This window comes from Macaca thibetana, chromosome 2 (genome assembly GCF_024542745.1).
Source record: "Macaca thibetana thibetana isolate TM-01 chromosome 2, ASM2454274v1, whole genome shotgun sequence".
Taxonomy (NCBI): domain Eukaryota; kingdom Metazoa; phylum Chordata; class Mammalia; order Primates; family Cercopithecidae; genus Macaca; species Macaca thibetana.
The window spans coordinates 58,780,919-58,796,880 of NC_065579.1; the positions used below are offsets into that span (position 1 = coordinate 58,780,919).

At 39.6% G+C, this 15,962-nt stretch overlaps 1 protein-coding gene across 1 annotated transcript in view; it reads left to right on the forward strand.

Moving 5' to 3' along the window:
• The first annotated feature begins 487 nt into the window (after window positions 1-487).
• KCNAB1 (potassium voltage-gated channel subfamily A regulatory beta subunit 1) overlaps window positions 488-15,962 on the forward strand; it is a 420,994-nt gene continuing 405,519 nt past the window's right edge. Inside the window, exon 1 of the mRNA XM_050779874.1 lies at window positions 488-903. Within this exon, the coding sequence (XP_050635831.1) occupies window positions 629-903 (275 nt within the window). The 5' untranslated portion in view covers window positions 488-628. The remainder of the gene's footprint in view (window positions 904-15,962) is intronic.

Sequence of the window (15,962 nt, forward strand, 5' to 3'; positions counted from 1 at the left end):
ATGAGGGCTTACCATTCTCACATTAGGAATGAAAGAGTGCCTGACATACGTTATGTGGTTCACTGACATTCAAAGAAATATAAAATAAATGTAAAATGTTAAGGTTTACACAAGAGAGATAATCTTCCCCTTGCATTGATACTGTTAAACTTATTTGAGGAAATTCACATGAAAACTTTTAAAACTCCAAAGGGACTCTAATCAGGAATGGCTAATGAGCCTCCAGAAATCTTTTATAACCTAACATGATTATCAAATATAATTTACCAAACCTATATGACCAAAGGTTCAGAGTTGTCATTATTAAATAAAGCAAAAGTCCTAACTTTGCAGAAGAAACAGCCACTGCCAAACTGCAGTATTACAAAGTTGTTGGGAGTTGTTTTTAAAATTTCCGTGTTTCAAGATATCACAGGTAGTGGCCACCTTACCTCTTCATTAGGAAAGGTTAGAGATACATTTTCATCCCAAGCCACAGACTGGGCTCAATTACAGCTTTGTGGCAGGATAAGGTTAAGAGAGGTGGAGTGGGCAGGGACGAGGGAGGGAGACAGAAGCAGAAAAATCAATTCAGATTACTTTGATGACAGTGACTTCCAGTCTTCTCTGAAAGACACAAATCTCCACGATGCTGGCAGCCCGGACAGGGGCAGCGGGGAGTCAGATCTCAGAGGAGAACACCAAGTTAAGGAGACAGTCTGGGTTTTCTGTAGCAGGGAAAGACAAATCTCCCAAGAAAGCCTCAGAAAATGCTAAAGACAGCAGCCTTAGCCCTTCAGGGGAAAGCCAGCTCAGGGCGCGTCAACTGGCTCTGCTGCGCGAAGTGGAGATGAACTGGTACCTAAAGCTCTGCGACCTGTCCAGCGAGCACACCACCGCTTGCACCACGGGCATGCCGCACAGGTAAGCTGCCCCTGCTCTGCGCGGGCTTTGGGAGACGCCATTCGAAGGTGCTCTGGAGAGCACTTTGATTTCTTTTCCTGTGCAGCTGGAAATCTTAACGGCTCTAATTGCCTTGGAGATGATTGGCACTTCAGAATGTGTAACCACAAGGAGCAGGATCTTGGTGCAAATGGCAAATAATGTTCCCTGCATGGTTATTCAGAAAAGACCCCTTACAGGGAGGCAGTGGATGCTTAGGAGCTGACCGCACAAAAGAGCATTATGATTTTTCTTAAGTAAAAATCAGAGGAGTTCAGAGATGGCAGGAAAATGCTCCCTTCCAAAATGACTGCAAAAAAGAGTTTGTAATCTTTCAGCATTTCCTTTACTCTGAGAACTTGGGGATGAGGGAAGCACATTTGTTTTGCCTGTTTGAAAGTGTGTAGTTGAGTAGTGTGAACTTGTTGAATGAGGGGTCTGGCTGGCTATAGGGATGCAGAATGGGAGATACTGACCAGCAACATAGGGATCTGAGTCCAGTGTCGAAGACAGATAACATCAGGAGAAAAAGGTACCTTTTAAAAAAGAGATAAATGTAAGGCAAATCTCTATGGGTTTTCTTTCTGTTCTTTTCTCAGCCTCAGCTTCAAATAAAGCAGAGGAAGGATAATTTCACAAATCCCAGTGTTCCAAGGCAAAACGTACTGAGTAAAAAGTGTCTGGCGTCCTGAAATTTAAGGATGCTTATTTTCTATAATTTGTGCAAAAAATCTCTTAGGAATTAGAGATAATTTTGGAAGAAAAAGTGCTGTGAAAATAAAGCCTAGAATAGCTATCTTATTAAATGGTAATAAAAATTCATTTGAGATGAAAAATGGTTCCAATTACTTGATCAAAGTATGGAAAACTCCTTTTGTAGTGACTGTATGGTAGCACTGAAATTCTGCAATGCAGCCTGTATCAAAGCATCCAGTGGACTCTGAGCTGCCTTTCTGTCTATATTTCTAATTCCAAGAGACACTACAGAAAAACTTAGTAATTGAATTAACTTGTGCATATAGACTAAAAACTTGTACCATACACTTTAAAACTCCTCAACTAATTTTCATTTTCTCTTTCTCAAGGCAGCAATAAATAGATATTTTAAAACCTAAACTATTATTCAAAAATCAACGTTTAAAAATTAGCACAAAATAAAGCTTCTGGAAATGTTCTGTGAAATATATTTGGTATTCATGGCCAGAGTGGTTTGTCTGAAGCTCTTGTATATGCTGTTGGGCTCACATTTGGGGTACATGAGAGGAAGACCCAAGGAGAATAGTCTCATTTAAAGAAAGTTTGAATGAGCTTGTTAGTGTTGGGGTGTATCTCGTTACATATCTCATATTTCAAACTATTAGATATCTCACATCTACAAATCTTAAAGCTATTATTAAAGAGCCTCTAGGAAAAAGAGTTAAGTGGCAAAGGAAAGCATTGAAAATGGTTTTCTTCCATAACATTTTCCTTGACTTACAATACACCAGAAATTTCCTTTAAAGAGTCTAATACAAGACCATAGAATTCTTTATTATCTGACATTCGAACAACATTTAACAAGTCAGAGTGGCTTATTAGTTAACGTAACCAAGTTTAGCAAGAAACTTTTGGGGAAAAGCAAATATCTGCTCTTTTCTGCTTCACTTAAGCAATAATATTTTGTTCTGTAATCAGAAAAGACTGGATTAGACATGATCCAGAATTAATGTCTCCTATGATAATCTGTGCGGCAGTGTTATTCATCACTGATTGACAATAGCATTGTGTTTGCCTTGTTTAGTGAAAGGGTTGAAAAAGAGTGAAGGTATGTCTCACATCATCAAAAATTAAAGATGTCCCATCCTTCTTTATTATTGCAGCATGATTATTTCCAGGAAGAAACGAGTATGTGTAGTTGGAACTAACTCTATTTTTAAATTAAATATATTTATTACAGAGTTCAATGTTTGCATAGCTCAGGAAACTAAGGCAGTTTTTCTCATTGCCAGCAACTTTTTTACCTCTCAAATGTTGGAACTGCATTCCTCTGTGGAGTCCTTGAGATTCCTGCACAGTGACAATATCTGATGGTGCAATCTCTTCCAATTTTAATGTAAGAGATAGAGTGTGCGATCCCCCAAGTCACCCAAATTTTTCTTTCATTCGTAAATGTCAGTCGTTGAGAAGTCACAGAAAATTTTCTTGGACTTCCAATTGTTCTTTCTTCCAATAGCATGGCCCGCGAGTGGTATCTCCATTAGAAACTTGTATGTGGAAGATAAATGTGATTAACTTATAAAATATTAACAACTTTATCCACCTGTGAAACATTACTTATGAGACAGAATATGAAACGTATTGAAGAGTCCTTGAAGACATGACACATTTGCTATTGGTAATAATTCTGTGGGTCTTCGGTTAATGTTCATCAGTAAGGAATTGCTAGTGAACTCAAACTTGTTTCCTTTCTTGGAAGATGGAATAAAAATATTTTACATCAGGTTAATTCTAGTTCCTGAGGAATTTGAGGATTGCTTTATGTCCAGATTCTATGGTAACTTATATTTGAAACAAAGGGTATTATTAAATGATTGGAAGAAAGCCTTAGAGGTGGGGGAGATTCAGCAGTCCTGGTATATTTAAGAAGTAAAATTGCAGGCAGCAGGATAGGGAATGCACATTAGGTTTGTGGTAAGTAGATCTGACTCCTTTTCTGGGCTGTATTTACATATGACTATATAGTGAAACAATCTAATATACTTTGCTTAATACAGATTTATTGTTCATCTCAGAGTTGACTGATAACTCTGTGATACTGATGTTTTTAAGGTGACAGTTCATGGCCCTGCACACCGAGGGAGGATGGGGCAGGGGCCAGAGTTCTGGAGTTGAAGGCAAAGGATTGGCTTTTCTTCTTACTGCTTATGTAACTGTGGGCATGTTTTTTAAAAAAATTATTGTTTTTGAATAACATTTTTTTTTCTACTTACAAAAGTAACATCTGAACTTTGTACTAGAGTTTGAAAACAGAAAAATATAAAGCAGAAAAGGCCACCATTGTTAATATTTTGGCATGCTTTCCCCAACATTTTTTTGGATTATGGGTGAAAGTCAGAATATGATCATATCATTCCTTTTTTCACTTAATATTACGACAATCTATTTTATTGTCTTAAAAACAATTTAACATTTTCTAAGGACTACATCTTATGACCATATTATTGCTTAGCCATTCTTCTTTTAGATACTATTTATCATTATTAGATATAATATTACAATAATTATCTTTGTATCATTTTAACCATATTTCTGCTTACTTTCTTAGGCTCTATTTCTTTTTTTTTTTTTTTTGAGATGGAGTCTCACTCTGTCGCCCAGGCTGGAGTGCAGTGGTGCGAACTCAACTCACTGCAACCTCTGCCTCCCGGGTTCAAGTGATTCTCCTGCCTCAGACTCCCAAGTAGCTAGGATTACAGGTGGGTGCCACCATGCCCGGCTAATTTTTGTATTTTTAGTAGAGTTGGGGTTTCACCATGTTGGCCAGGCTGGTCTTGAACTCCTGACCTCAAGTGATCTGCCCCCCTTGGCCTCCCAAAGAGTTGGGTTACAGGCGTGAGCCACCGCGCCTGACCGAGGCTCTATTTCTAGAAGTTCAATTAATGGATGAATGTATTATATATATGTATAGATAAACATATACATATACACATATACATAGATATGCAAATATATATATTTATTTATTCTTAATGAATATTATCCAATTGCTTTCTGGAAACATTTTTCTCATTATACCTTCTCACTATCAATATTCAAGAATGCCTATCTCATTGCTTTCTCTGTACTACATAATGTTTACATGGAATCTTTAACACTGAGTTTTATAGCTCAACAAATTGTTGGGTTATTTAATGAACTTTTCCAGGTTTCAATTTCTTTGACTGCAAAAGGGGACCAATACCATTGTAAACAACTGTTGTAGGCCGGGCATGGTGGCTCATGCCTGTAATACCAGCACTTTGGGAGGCCAAGGCAGGCAGATCACAAGGTCAGGAGTTCAAGACCAGCCTGGCCAACCTTGTCTCTACTAAAAATACAAAAATTAGCTGGGTGTGGTGGTTGATGCCTGAGGTCCCAGCTATTCAGGAGGCTGAGGCAGAAGAATTGCTTGAACCCCGCAGGCAGAGGTTGCAGTGAGCCGAGATTGCTCCACTGTACTCCAGCCTGGGCAACAGAGCAAGACTCCATCTGGGGGAAAAAAAAAAAAAAAACTGTTGCAAAACTTAAATGAGATAATGTGCAGTGATTTGAAAGAGTAATGTGCTTTGTTTTCACACTCTGTAAAATAGGGCTTGAGATATAACCCATACTGTACATGGTGCATTTAAACCCTATGAAGAAATTAAGGATGGATGATTCCAAAAATCCCCAACAAAAGTGTATACTTCACCTAGCACCAAGAGCACCTAGCATCCTGCTGTGCTCAATTAATATTTTATAAGAGACCTTTGTGTGTCCTCACCAAAAGCTTTTTAAGGATTCGTAGGATACCATCCTGCTGAGGAAGAGTGATTTGGAAATAGTATACAAAGAGCTTTTAAACACTATCTGTATTCACATTTCAAATGATAGTTGACTGAACCTATTAAATTAGAGTTACTAGGAACATTTAATAGGGCAAAGTGACATGTGAGTGAAAATTTAGCTATAGCATTTTAATACTGATTTTTACCACCTTAATGAATGTTTCTTATTATCTAGGACAGTAGTTATACTGAGACTCGCTCCTAATATTTTCTCTCTCTGCTCTCAAAACTGCTTGACTTCCAAGAAAGTGTTTACTCACACTTGCTTCTAGAAGGCCAGATGTGGTTCTGTGTGAGAAAAGGCAGTTAGTTTTCCAGGTGAATTTGGTAGACTTGGTTCCTGCCAACAGGCAGCAGGAGATCCAAGAGCTTAGAAGCCTTTGGCTGAGTTTATGAAAGAATCTGAATTGATGCAAGAAGTTTATGCAAGAAGATATTCTTGTTAAGAATCAAGCTGGAGGTCAGTGAGTAAACATTCGACAGCCATTGATTGAGATTCTTGTTTGTACAAGGCCTTGTAGGTGACACAAAGATGAAATTTGAAAAGATTCTAGTTGCTTGCGGCCTAGGAGTAATTGGATATGGACTTGGAAGATGTGCAGGATTTGAGCAGGAGGATATGGGGAGGGGAAGGCAATCCATGCATAGGGAAGAGTGAGCAGAGGTGCAGATAAAGGGGGCAGGAAGTGAAGATAGAGAGCTGCTTCTGTTCACGAGGCTACTGACAGCATCCTTCAAAGTTTCTTGCAGGCTGGATCTGGGAGTGTGGCCAGGAGAACAGGAGGAGAGGAGGCCATTTGACTACTTTGGAGACTGGGGAGTTGGGTAGAGGGGAGGCATAGAGGACAGGCAGTATGTGCAGGCCAGTCTCAAGAAGAGGCAATGCCGAGGAGGAGAGAGGATGATGGTTGAAGTCTGTAGTAGAGTCTGGGGGGAAATTTGTAGGAGAAAGTTGATCTGTGGATGTTTTTAGGCAGAGGGGAGGAGTCCAGGGGAGAGAGAATGTGTGTAATGCAAAGAATACAGCAAAATCATCCTCAGATCCCCAAGGAGGGGGAGCCTCTTGGGTATCAAATGCAGGTATTAGCTTTGGCAAAGTGAAGTGTAGTTGGGCCTGGTGATGAAAATGAAGCTCTGGAGTCTGGTGGCCAGCAGACTGCATCTCAGCAGTACCACTTACTAGCCTGGAGGCTCTAGGTAAGCCCCTTGCCTGAGAGAAGCAGTTGGTTTTGGTTGAGGCCACAGATCCTGGAGCTAGGCTTCTGGGTTCAAGCCCTGGCTCTACCACTTACCAGCTATGTGATTTAGTCTTCTCAGCTATAACAAGTGGGTAATGATGGCAGTAATACCTTAGGGTTGTTATAGGAGCTCAAATGACTTAAGTAAGTAAAGCTCACAGAACAGCAGTGGGCACATACAGTAGTAAATATGATATTATACAAAGGTCTTAGCATCATTCCTGACGCATGATCTATGCCCTTGCTATTATCATGAGACTGTTATTGGAGATGCCAAAAGTAGGGATGCCTCTCTTTTCTGGAGTGTGCTCACACTGATTCTGTAAATGGGCATAAAAATATCTAGCTCATAAGACTGCTGTAAGGATCCCATGAAATGATGTAAATCATCTGGTGTAGATTAGACACTCAACCAATTTTGGTGCTCCTCTCTGCCACTTTCCTCCTTTTCCACATTCCTGGAACATAGTGGACAGCATCAGTAAGATGGTATCTGGGATGGAGTATGGAAGGATGGAAGTGAGCTACAATGGAATAACTCTAAATTATTCAAACCAATATTTTTTTTCCTAGAAAAGGCTATTAATTCATTTTTTGTTGTTGTTGAAGAGAAAGCTCTTCCTTTTCTAAAAGATATCTATTTCTTAGAGCAGACACATTCTCCCTAAGGCTGTAATTCATGTCATATTTGTATGAGCAGTCACATAGAAGTATTTTTTCAGAGATATTGGAATATGAGGACATTTTTATGTAGTTTACTGTGATTTTAGTTATATGCTAGAAAGATTGCCTCCTAGCTCATCGTTCTGTTGTTTTGCATGTTAGAGAAAATCTTGGACCACTGAATGATTGGGCTAGGAGTGGAAGGGTGAACATCAACAGGACAGGATTTAGGTAGCCAGAGAAAGTTACAGTGTCCCAGCAGCAGCCTCTGGGGAGTGTTGGAGTTGCCATGGTCACTAAAGATGGTGATGATGTCCTTTGACTTGGGCATGAGGCTGCCATTACCCTGTGTAACTGCACCACCAGGGTGATGAGTTGGAAGTGGACATCCCTGGACAGGCATATCACTTCACAGGAGCAGCCAAATGCACAGGGGTTTGTTCAGTCTGCAACCCTGTGACTGCTTTTTTGGTTATCTTGACAAAACTGAGCCAAACTAAAGGAAATCTAAAACTGAGAAAGTTTTAGATTTCCTCTTCATTTAGCGTGTGTGTGTGTGTGTGTGTGTGTGCGCGCCTGGTTTCTTCTGAATGACTGTGGACACACCTAGAAGGCAGTGCCTCTATCTTGGTCTTCTGACTTGCCCATAGGGTTCTTTCCTAACTGGCCATTGATAAATTAGATAGAGCGTAAGCTCTGGCTCCTCTTTCTCTGAGATCTCTCTGCCATTCCAGGGAATGGGCTCATGTAACAGTAGGAAAATTGGTTGAGGGGGGCCGGGAGTCATGATTCAAATCCCATTTTGTAGTGTGGTCATAAGTAAGATTTTTAAAGTTCTCCGGAACTCAGTGCCTCCTCTGTAAAATAATGAGGCTAGATGAGATGATCCCTTGAGCTTTGTCCAGCTTTGAGCCTGCGGGGTATAATGACATAAACCTGACCAAAGGGGCACACTGTGTTGTTTATAGAGACAGTGCAATTGAAGTATCTCTGAAAGAAAAAGGGGATGAAGTGATGCTTTGTTTTGAAGTTGTATGAGAAGGAGAAAACTTCTCTTTGATTTTCAGAGTGTGTTATTTTAGTGATTGGTTGATTACTGACAGATGTTTAATTTTTTAAAAAGTGTTCTTTAGTAGAAGGAGACAGAGTAACACAAATACCCACAATTTGTAGTATCCTTGTTTATGAAATGTCTTCTCGTGCATTATCTCATTTGCCTTCACACAACGTAGAGCCGGTGTTCTCCTACTTTCCTGTGAGACAATTTACCTCATAAAGGTGACATGCATGATCATCTAGGCCCAGATCCCAGGTCTCCTGGTTCCTTGTCTGGCTTCTTTACATGGTTTCAATGTTTCCCAAACTATGGCACTCTAATTGTGCCAGAGATGATTTTTGGGGGCATGTGGAAATTAAATCTTTCAATGGGTTGATAATTCATTTTCATGACTATTAGGAAGAAATGTATAACATACACCTAAAATCTATGAATTCATGGCTATTATAGCAGGGCACAAGGATAAGGTTTAAAATACATGAGGCAATTTATAGGAAAACATTCACTAACAATGAGTAGTGGTGGAATTCAGATCTGACAAAAATCCTCAAGATGATACACAAAGGACTATTTCTTTCATCTCCTTCATAATTATTAAGCATTGATAAAGCATCATGCTGTCTTCCAGGGGCTTTTTACAGTCATTCTGTTTAATCCATACAATAACCTCATAGTCTTGTTACAACCCATATCCTTCAGTGAAGGAGAGTGTGGTTCTGCCTATTCATTTTCTGTCAATTTTTGATTTTTTTTCTTCTTTTCCCATTAAGGGGATGAAATATTCCCTGAGCTACCTCCCTGCTGAATATGCTCAAGTATGTTCCAGGTTATCTCTTTGAGCCTTTGTTATTCTACTCCATATCCAAGGTCAACCTTTCTAGTTCTGTCTCTATGTACTGAATACTCTGCTTCTCTGGGGTGTGGTGATATCATACCATGAGTTTAAATTTAGCCTTAGCTATACAGCTTAGTTGTATTTTATACAGCTTGGCTTATTAAGTTTTCACATTTACTTTTCACGTTGTTGTGCAGTTGTGGTATTAGCCAGTTAGAGACGTTGTGCCTCTTGCATCCTCTGTAAGTCGCCATGGATATATAAACTGGGGACACATTAATATAAATTCTGATGTCAGACTGACTTAGGTCTAAATTCAACCCCTTACAATCTATGTGACCTGGAACCTCAGTCTTCTCACCAGTAAAATCAGAATAGCAGGGTTACATATTCGTAGAGTTGAGAAGATTAAATAAGATAATATCCATAAAAGTTTTAGCATAGTGCTGAGTGCATAGGAAGGGGCCTTCAGCAAAAGCCATAATTGCTATTTCCCTTTGAAGTGCCATCAGGCCCTCTGTTATTTTGCCTCCCTGATCTTCCTTTAGCTAAAAGTCCCTCTATGAGTTCTTAAGCTTGGGAAAATTCTCCAAGCCTTAGCAAATGGTCTTGACATGCTGCTTCCCTCCTTGCTTCATTTAGAACCTTGTTCTTCTAAGATTTTCATTCATACCCTGGTTTAAAATCTTTTCTGATTAACATGGATCAAACACCTTGTCTGTCTCACATTTCCTCTCTCCATGCACAGTGGATCCATCTCTTGTCTCTGGAATAGAAAGGCCTAGATTTAAATCCTAGCTCTGTTTCTGGCAGGTTGTGTGGATTTTAGCAAAACACCTCTCCTCTCCAAGCCTTGATTTTGTCATCTATATGGTAGAAATGAAAACATCTATGTTATCCATCTTCTAGGATTTTAAAGATTAGATCCAAAGTATATGTGAAAATACTCTGTATGTTATAAACCACCATCTATGTGTTCGTTATTATTTTTATTACCTTCTGCACTGGACATGGGCTCTAAGTCAGCTTAGAACACGGCTTAAGAGCGTGGTCACCCCTAATCTGTTTTTCTAGTAAACATAGGGGTAGATACAGCCATGCTTCATTCCTTGACCTTAAACAAGCCTTCCTGGGTGAGCTGACCAAAGTCCATGACATCTCTCTTCTTTTCCTAATATCAACAACTGTTTATTGATTATTTATTATATAGCTAGCACGTTCCTTAGATATTCCATTGATTCCTTCCCAGTGATCCATGTGCATGTGATGCCTATTTTTATGATCTCCACTTTGTGGAAGGAAATTGAGCCTTAAAAATGATCCTGCCCAACGTTAGCTGGTTAAGTATGTGTTAAAGCCAGTACTTGAATCTGGAGAATCAGGCTGCAGACTGCAGATGCACATCTTAGCTCAACAGAATGTCTCCCCCCTCGTTTGGGTTGATTATAGATCACTACAAAGATGCCACTTTAGTAATTTCACTTTTCACCTTCACTTTCTACCACACCATAAGGTTCTGTAACTCAAGATGTGGCAGTCATGTCTTCCCCTCCCGTTTGAAGTCTTTGCTTCTTGCCCTGCACCTGTCTATCAAAAGGCTGGGAGGCTGAAACGTTGGAAAGTCACTTGGGTGGATAGCAAAGTGTTGTGTCATAGGGTGAACTATGGATTTTTATATTTCCTCAGGCTTTTCTCCCACAGGAGCTGTTTCCATCGAAAGATCTGTGTAAGTGCAGAGGCCTGAGGAGGCACCCAAGTGGCATCCCTTATAAGATAAATTTAATTCAATTTCAGAATTTGAGTTTAAGTCAGTCTTTGGCCACCTTCTTCTCATCCTAGCTCTGAGAGCTAGACAGCAATAGCTGCCCGGGTCTTTCAAATTGTAGACTGTGGTTGTCACTGAACGGCATGTGCTAATTTCCTGCCAGGGATTTTTACCATTGTATTGTGTGTTTTTGCTGCATGGGAGGAGGAAACAACACGGTTTTGAGGAGCACTTACTCATATTTCTTTGGAGATGGCAGTTGAAACACAGCTTTCCCCAACAGCCTCCCCAGGTATGTGAAATGTCATCAGGTGTCAGTTTTAGAGAAATACCTCCATTCCATGGCAAGAGAAATTAGGAACTTTTTGTGCATTGGTACACACATTGTGACCTAATTTCAAACAGAAACTTGCCAAATATTTCTTCAGTCTCCAAAAAATTAAACTAGGCTTCCCGCCAGATATCTGGCTCTGGTTTCCAATCCAGGAACGGCTCCCAAATGCTTATTGTGGATAGGTTGTAGGTGAATGCCTTCTACAAAATAAAGTGCATTGTTTTTATTAAAGGTAACCCTAGCTGCAAAATCCTGAAACCTCAATACCTTGAAATCAGAAAGTTTATTTCAAGCTGGGTACAGTGGTGGCTCACAATGGTAGTCCTAGCTACTCAGGAAGCAGATACGGGAGGATTACTTGAGACCAGGAGTTTGAGACCAGCCTGGACAGCACAGTGACACCTTGTTTCAAAAAAGAGAAAGTTTGTTTCTTACTTATGTAAGTCCAATCAGGGGTGGGAAGGGTCCAGTCAGGTGGGTCTTGGGCTGATGAAAAGTCTATCATCTTCATCTTTTGTTTTCTAAGCTGGCCCATAGTTGAGCATTGACATGGATCAAGAGAGGAGTATGGAAGGAGTAGGTGGAGGGCCCATGTTGTGGGCCAGGCCTGTAAGTGGTACCTGCAGGCAGAGGCAACGTTGACTGAAATTCAGCCACATGACCACATTCAACTGCAAGGGAGGCTGGGAACTGTAGTTATAAATGTATGCCTTGGAAGGAAGAGAAGTGGGCATGGTGAATCCCAGGTCCATTTCTGCCACAGAGCTGTGTTTGAAACAGGGTTACGGAGCTTCTAAGGTAGAGTTTGGCTATTTTCCATAACATGGAGAGACCAGGGCATTCCTTTACTTTCAATGTTATTCCCCTTGTTCAAACTGGACCCCTTGACCTGACCTTTCCTGAGCCACATGGTAGGTCAATCTCTTCTGGCTTCTTTGTTTGGATCTCAACTTTCCTGTTTCACTGAGAAGGCCGATGACACTTCAGAGACCTGTAGATGGTCATCTGATATCCACCTGGCAGTGGAACACTGATGAAGTAAGCAGCCTTCCTTATGTCAGTCTATGAGCATCAGCTCTCATTTTGAACCTGTCAGAGTTTTCCTCATTGCCCTGAGACTCACTTATGACTGGATGAGGCTCTCGGCAGCTCATGTTTTATTCCTCCTCCATTCCATTGTGAGATGGAGTTGCTGCAAGGCCATCCCTTTCCATGGTAACAGCCACAGACTCCGGTGCTACAGACATGGTCTGATGTCTCAGGAGGCAGGATCAGGCACATGGAAACAAGGCTCAGGGAGCGCTTGTGGAGAGTCAGGAGAGCTCACTAATTCAGTCTGTTATTTCAGAACAGATAAAGTGCATGTTTTTAAGAGGAGCTTCTACAACACTGTGTTCATTTAAACAATATAATCATTACACAGGTTTTTCCATAATGTACTTCCAGGATTCATAACAACAGACAAGATAATCACTTTGCTCCCAGAAGCAGGAGACAGCGTGGTTTTGAATATAATGTTGTTAAATAAAATTGCATATCCTCAATGATATTCTGGCATTCTTCTCTGAATCACTATCCTCAATCAAGGTATATATACATTTTTGTGCAGAATTAATGAGGAATTTGGAGAATAATAGGTTAAGAAAATATGGTTTGTATACAAGAGACTTTTTATTACAAATATCTCCCATGTGAACTATTTCCTTAAAAAAAACAAAGCCTAAGGTACATTTCGTAGCTTAATCTTTATATTTAATTTGATTACAGCAATGGACATTAAGTATGAAACAAGCTGTCCAAAGGGCTGTTGAATTATTTAATTACCTCTGGGATTAAGGAGGTGAGAGTCAGCACAAACAATTCTACAAGTGGGATGTGTTAGAAAGGTCAGCTCTTTCTGTCTCCAAGCTTAGTAATTTGAACGATGTGACTATCCAAACACCAGTTGCTGTTGAGCAAAATATTAAATGCTTAAATCTGTTTGCAATATTTTACATTCCAGATGGTCATTTATCCAAAAGAAGTACTGAATGTGTTTTAAAAGTATTTTCAGTTAAATGAATTTTCAATAAAGTTAATTCAGAATTAGTTTTTTAAAAAGGAAAAAATATACTTACATTTAAGGACATTCTTTCATTACCATATATGTAACATTGAAATAGTTTCTAACAATCAAACTAGAAAATTAAACAGAAGTTATTCAGGAAGCTGGAGCATCTACCATGTTCCAGTTCTGGGGATACAGGGATGCAGAGTCAGGGCTTCTTGCCCTGAATGATCCTGGGATCTGTTCAGGGAAGACAACACTACAGTAAAGTTTTTTGGTGTGATCTTAGAAGTGTGAAGGAACTGCTATAAAATTCAGGTAAAGGTGTGATTAGTTACACCAGGAGGCAAGGAGACAGGGAAGAGAAGCATCAGGAAAAAATACACTTAAGATGCGCATTTCAACTAGACTTATACGAGAACGCATGGGGGTTTGTGGGAGTGCAAACCAATGAGGAGGCAGGTAAGAGACGGCCGAGGGAAAGAAACATGTAATCGGCAGCTTGAAAACAAATTGGTTGACTTTCTTTCTTTTTTTTTTTTGGCTAAGCCACCAAATTGCTATTAATGGGAAAAAAAGTTATGAGAATGGGCCTGATAACATTTCTAAATGCAGGAAATATTCCCAATTAAGCCTCATTCATCTGACATTGTCAGAGAATGAAAACTTTCACCCAAGTGATTTTTTCTAATACCTGAAACTTTCTAATTTAAGTGTCAAGGCTTTATTTTAACTTTCTAAACCTGAAGAAATGACTTGACAACTCTCATTTATCTTAATAAATGTCGGCTATTGTGCTATGTTAAAATATCCTCAGGGGCTATTAAAGCATATGGAACTATCTGTCTTGAAAATTGGAGGCCTCATTTTGCTATTTTAGTTTTAAATTTTGGCTTCTGAGTTTTTTCTTCCTCTATTATTTTTTCTGTATCCTTACCTTGCTGTAAGCTTTACTTGCTGCTGTCAGGATGCCTGCCTTTAATAGTTCTTTTAATATGATTTGCTATCGTTACTTTAGGGAGGGATGGGAAATAAGAAATCCAGTCTTGCTCAAATTATGTCCAAGAAAGAATACATGGTTTGTGAATTGAGGTAATCAACCAGGAGGTTTGAAATATGGGCTTTGGGATATCTTATATGTTCATTCATGCATTCTTGGTTGTGTTTTATCTGGCAAGGTTTCTAAAAAAGGTGATGTCTAAAAATTCAGTGGTTACTCTATTTGAACTAACATTTGAATCTGTTTGGGAAAATGTCAAATGCTGAAATTACTTCAAGTTTATGTTTATCTTGGAATAAACCATAGAGATTTTATAAAAGCAAACCATGTAGAACACAATATTTCAAAATGTTGATGGGATGCTTGTAGTCTACATTTTATAAATTTCTCAGCCAAAGAAAACATTCTAGCACAAATAGAGTAAACAAAGTGAAACTATTCATTTGTCTTCTGTAGCAGAGACACACAGAGGGCTTTTCAGTGCATTGTTTTTTCAACAGTTTTGCCTTGGAACTTTGGTGATTAAACATGTACAATTATTATACAGTGAAATGACACTTCAAGAGGCAGGATGGTATATTTGGGACTTCAAAATATATAAACTGATTTAGTTTTCTCTTTTCATTTTCTTTTTTTTTCTTCACGACGGAGTCTCACTCTGCAGCCCAGGCTGGAATGCAGTGGCATAATCTCACCTCACTGCAATCTCTGCTTCCTGGGTTCAAGCGATTCTCATGCCTCAGCCTCCCAAGTAGCTGGAATTACAGGCTCCTGCCCCCACACCCAGCTAATTTTTTTTTTTTTATTTTTAGTAGAGATGGAGTTTCACCATTTTGACCAGGCTGATCTCGAACTCCTGACCTCAAGCGATCCTCCTAGCTTGGCCTCTCAAAGTGCTGGGATTACAAGAATGCATCATCGCACCCAGCCTGGTTTAGCTTTTGTTTTCCCCATTTTTTTCCCCAGAGAAAGCTAATTAACTCAGCGAGTATTCAAATCACACAAGCATTAGGCTGGCAGGCAAGGATTTAAGTCCTTATCCACTAAGCCCCTGCTCCTGGGAACTTGCACTTTATTCCAGTCCTTACAATAATGACTGCTTAATAGTGCCAATTTACCTGGATGTCTATTACCTTATTTGTAAAACAAGATAATTAAATCAGTTTATTTTTCAGAGTTCCTCTAGCTCTAGTTAGACTCCTAGATGTTTTAGATTAATCGTAAGTGCCTAGAAGATGAAGAGAGAGATTGCTTTGGATGGAGTGATTCCAGTGAGACTTCTTAGTGCATGATATCACAAAACTGAAAAGATAAAATTTTAGGCTTGCTTTTGTAGCTGAGAATTACTTTTCATGGTGCCATTCTGCACCCCAGCCTCCAAAGCCTTGTCACAGACAAGTTCCAGACCCCATAGAAATAACGTGTCGAAGAAGATAGATGAGCCCCATGGCAGAGCATGTGGCACCAGTGACAAAATATGTGGACTTCTTTGCAACTTTCAAAACTGCTTTCTGAGTAGGCACTTAAGGAGTGATGG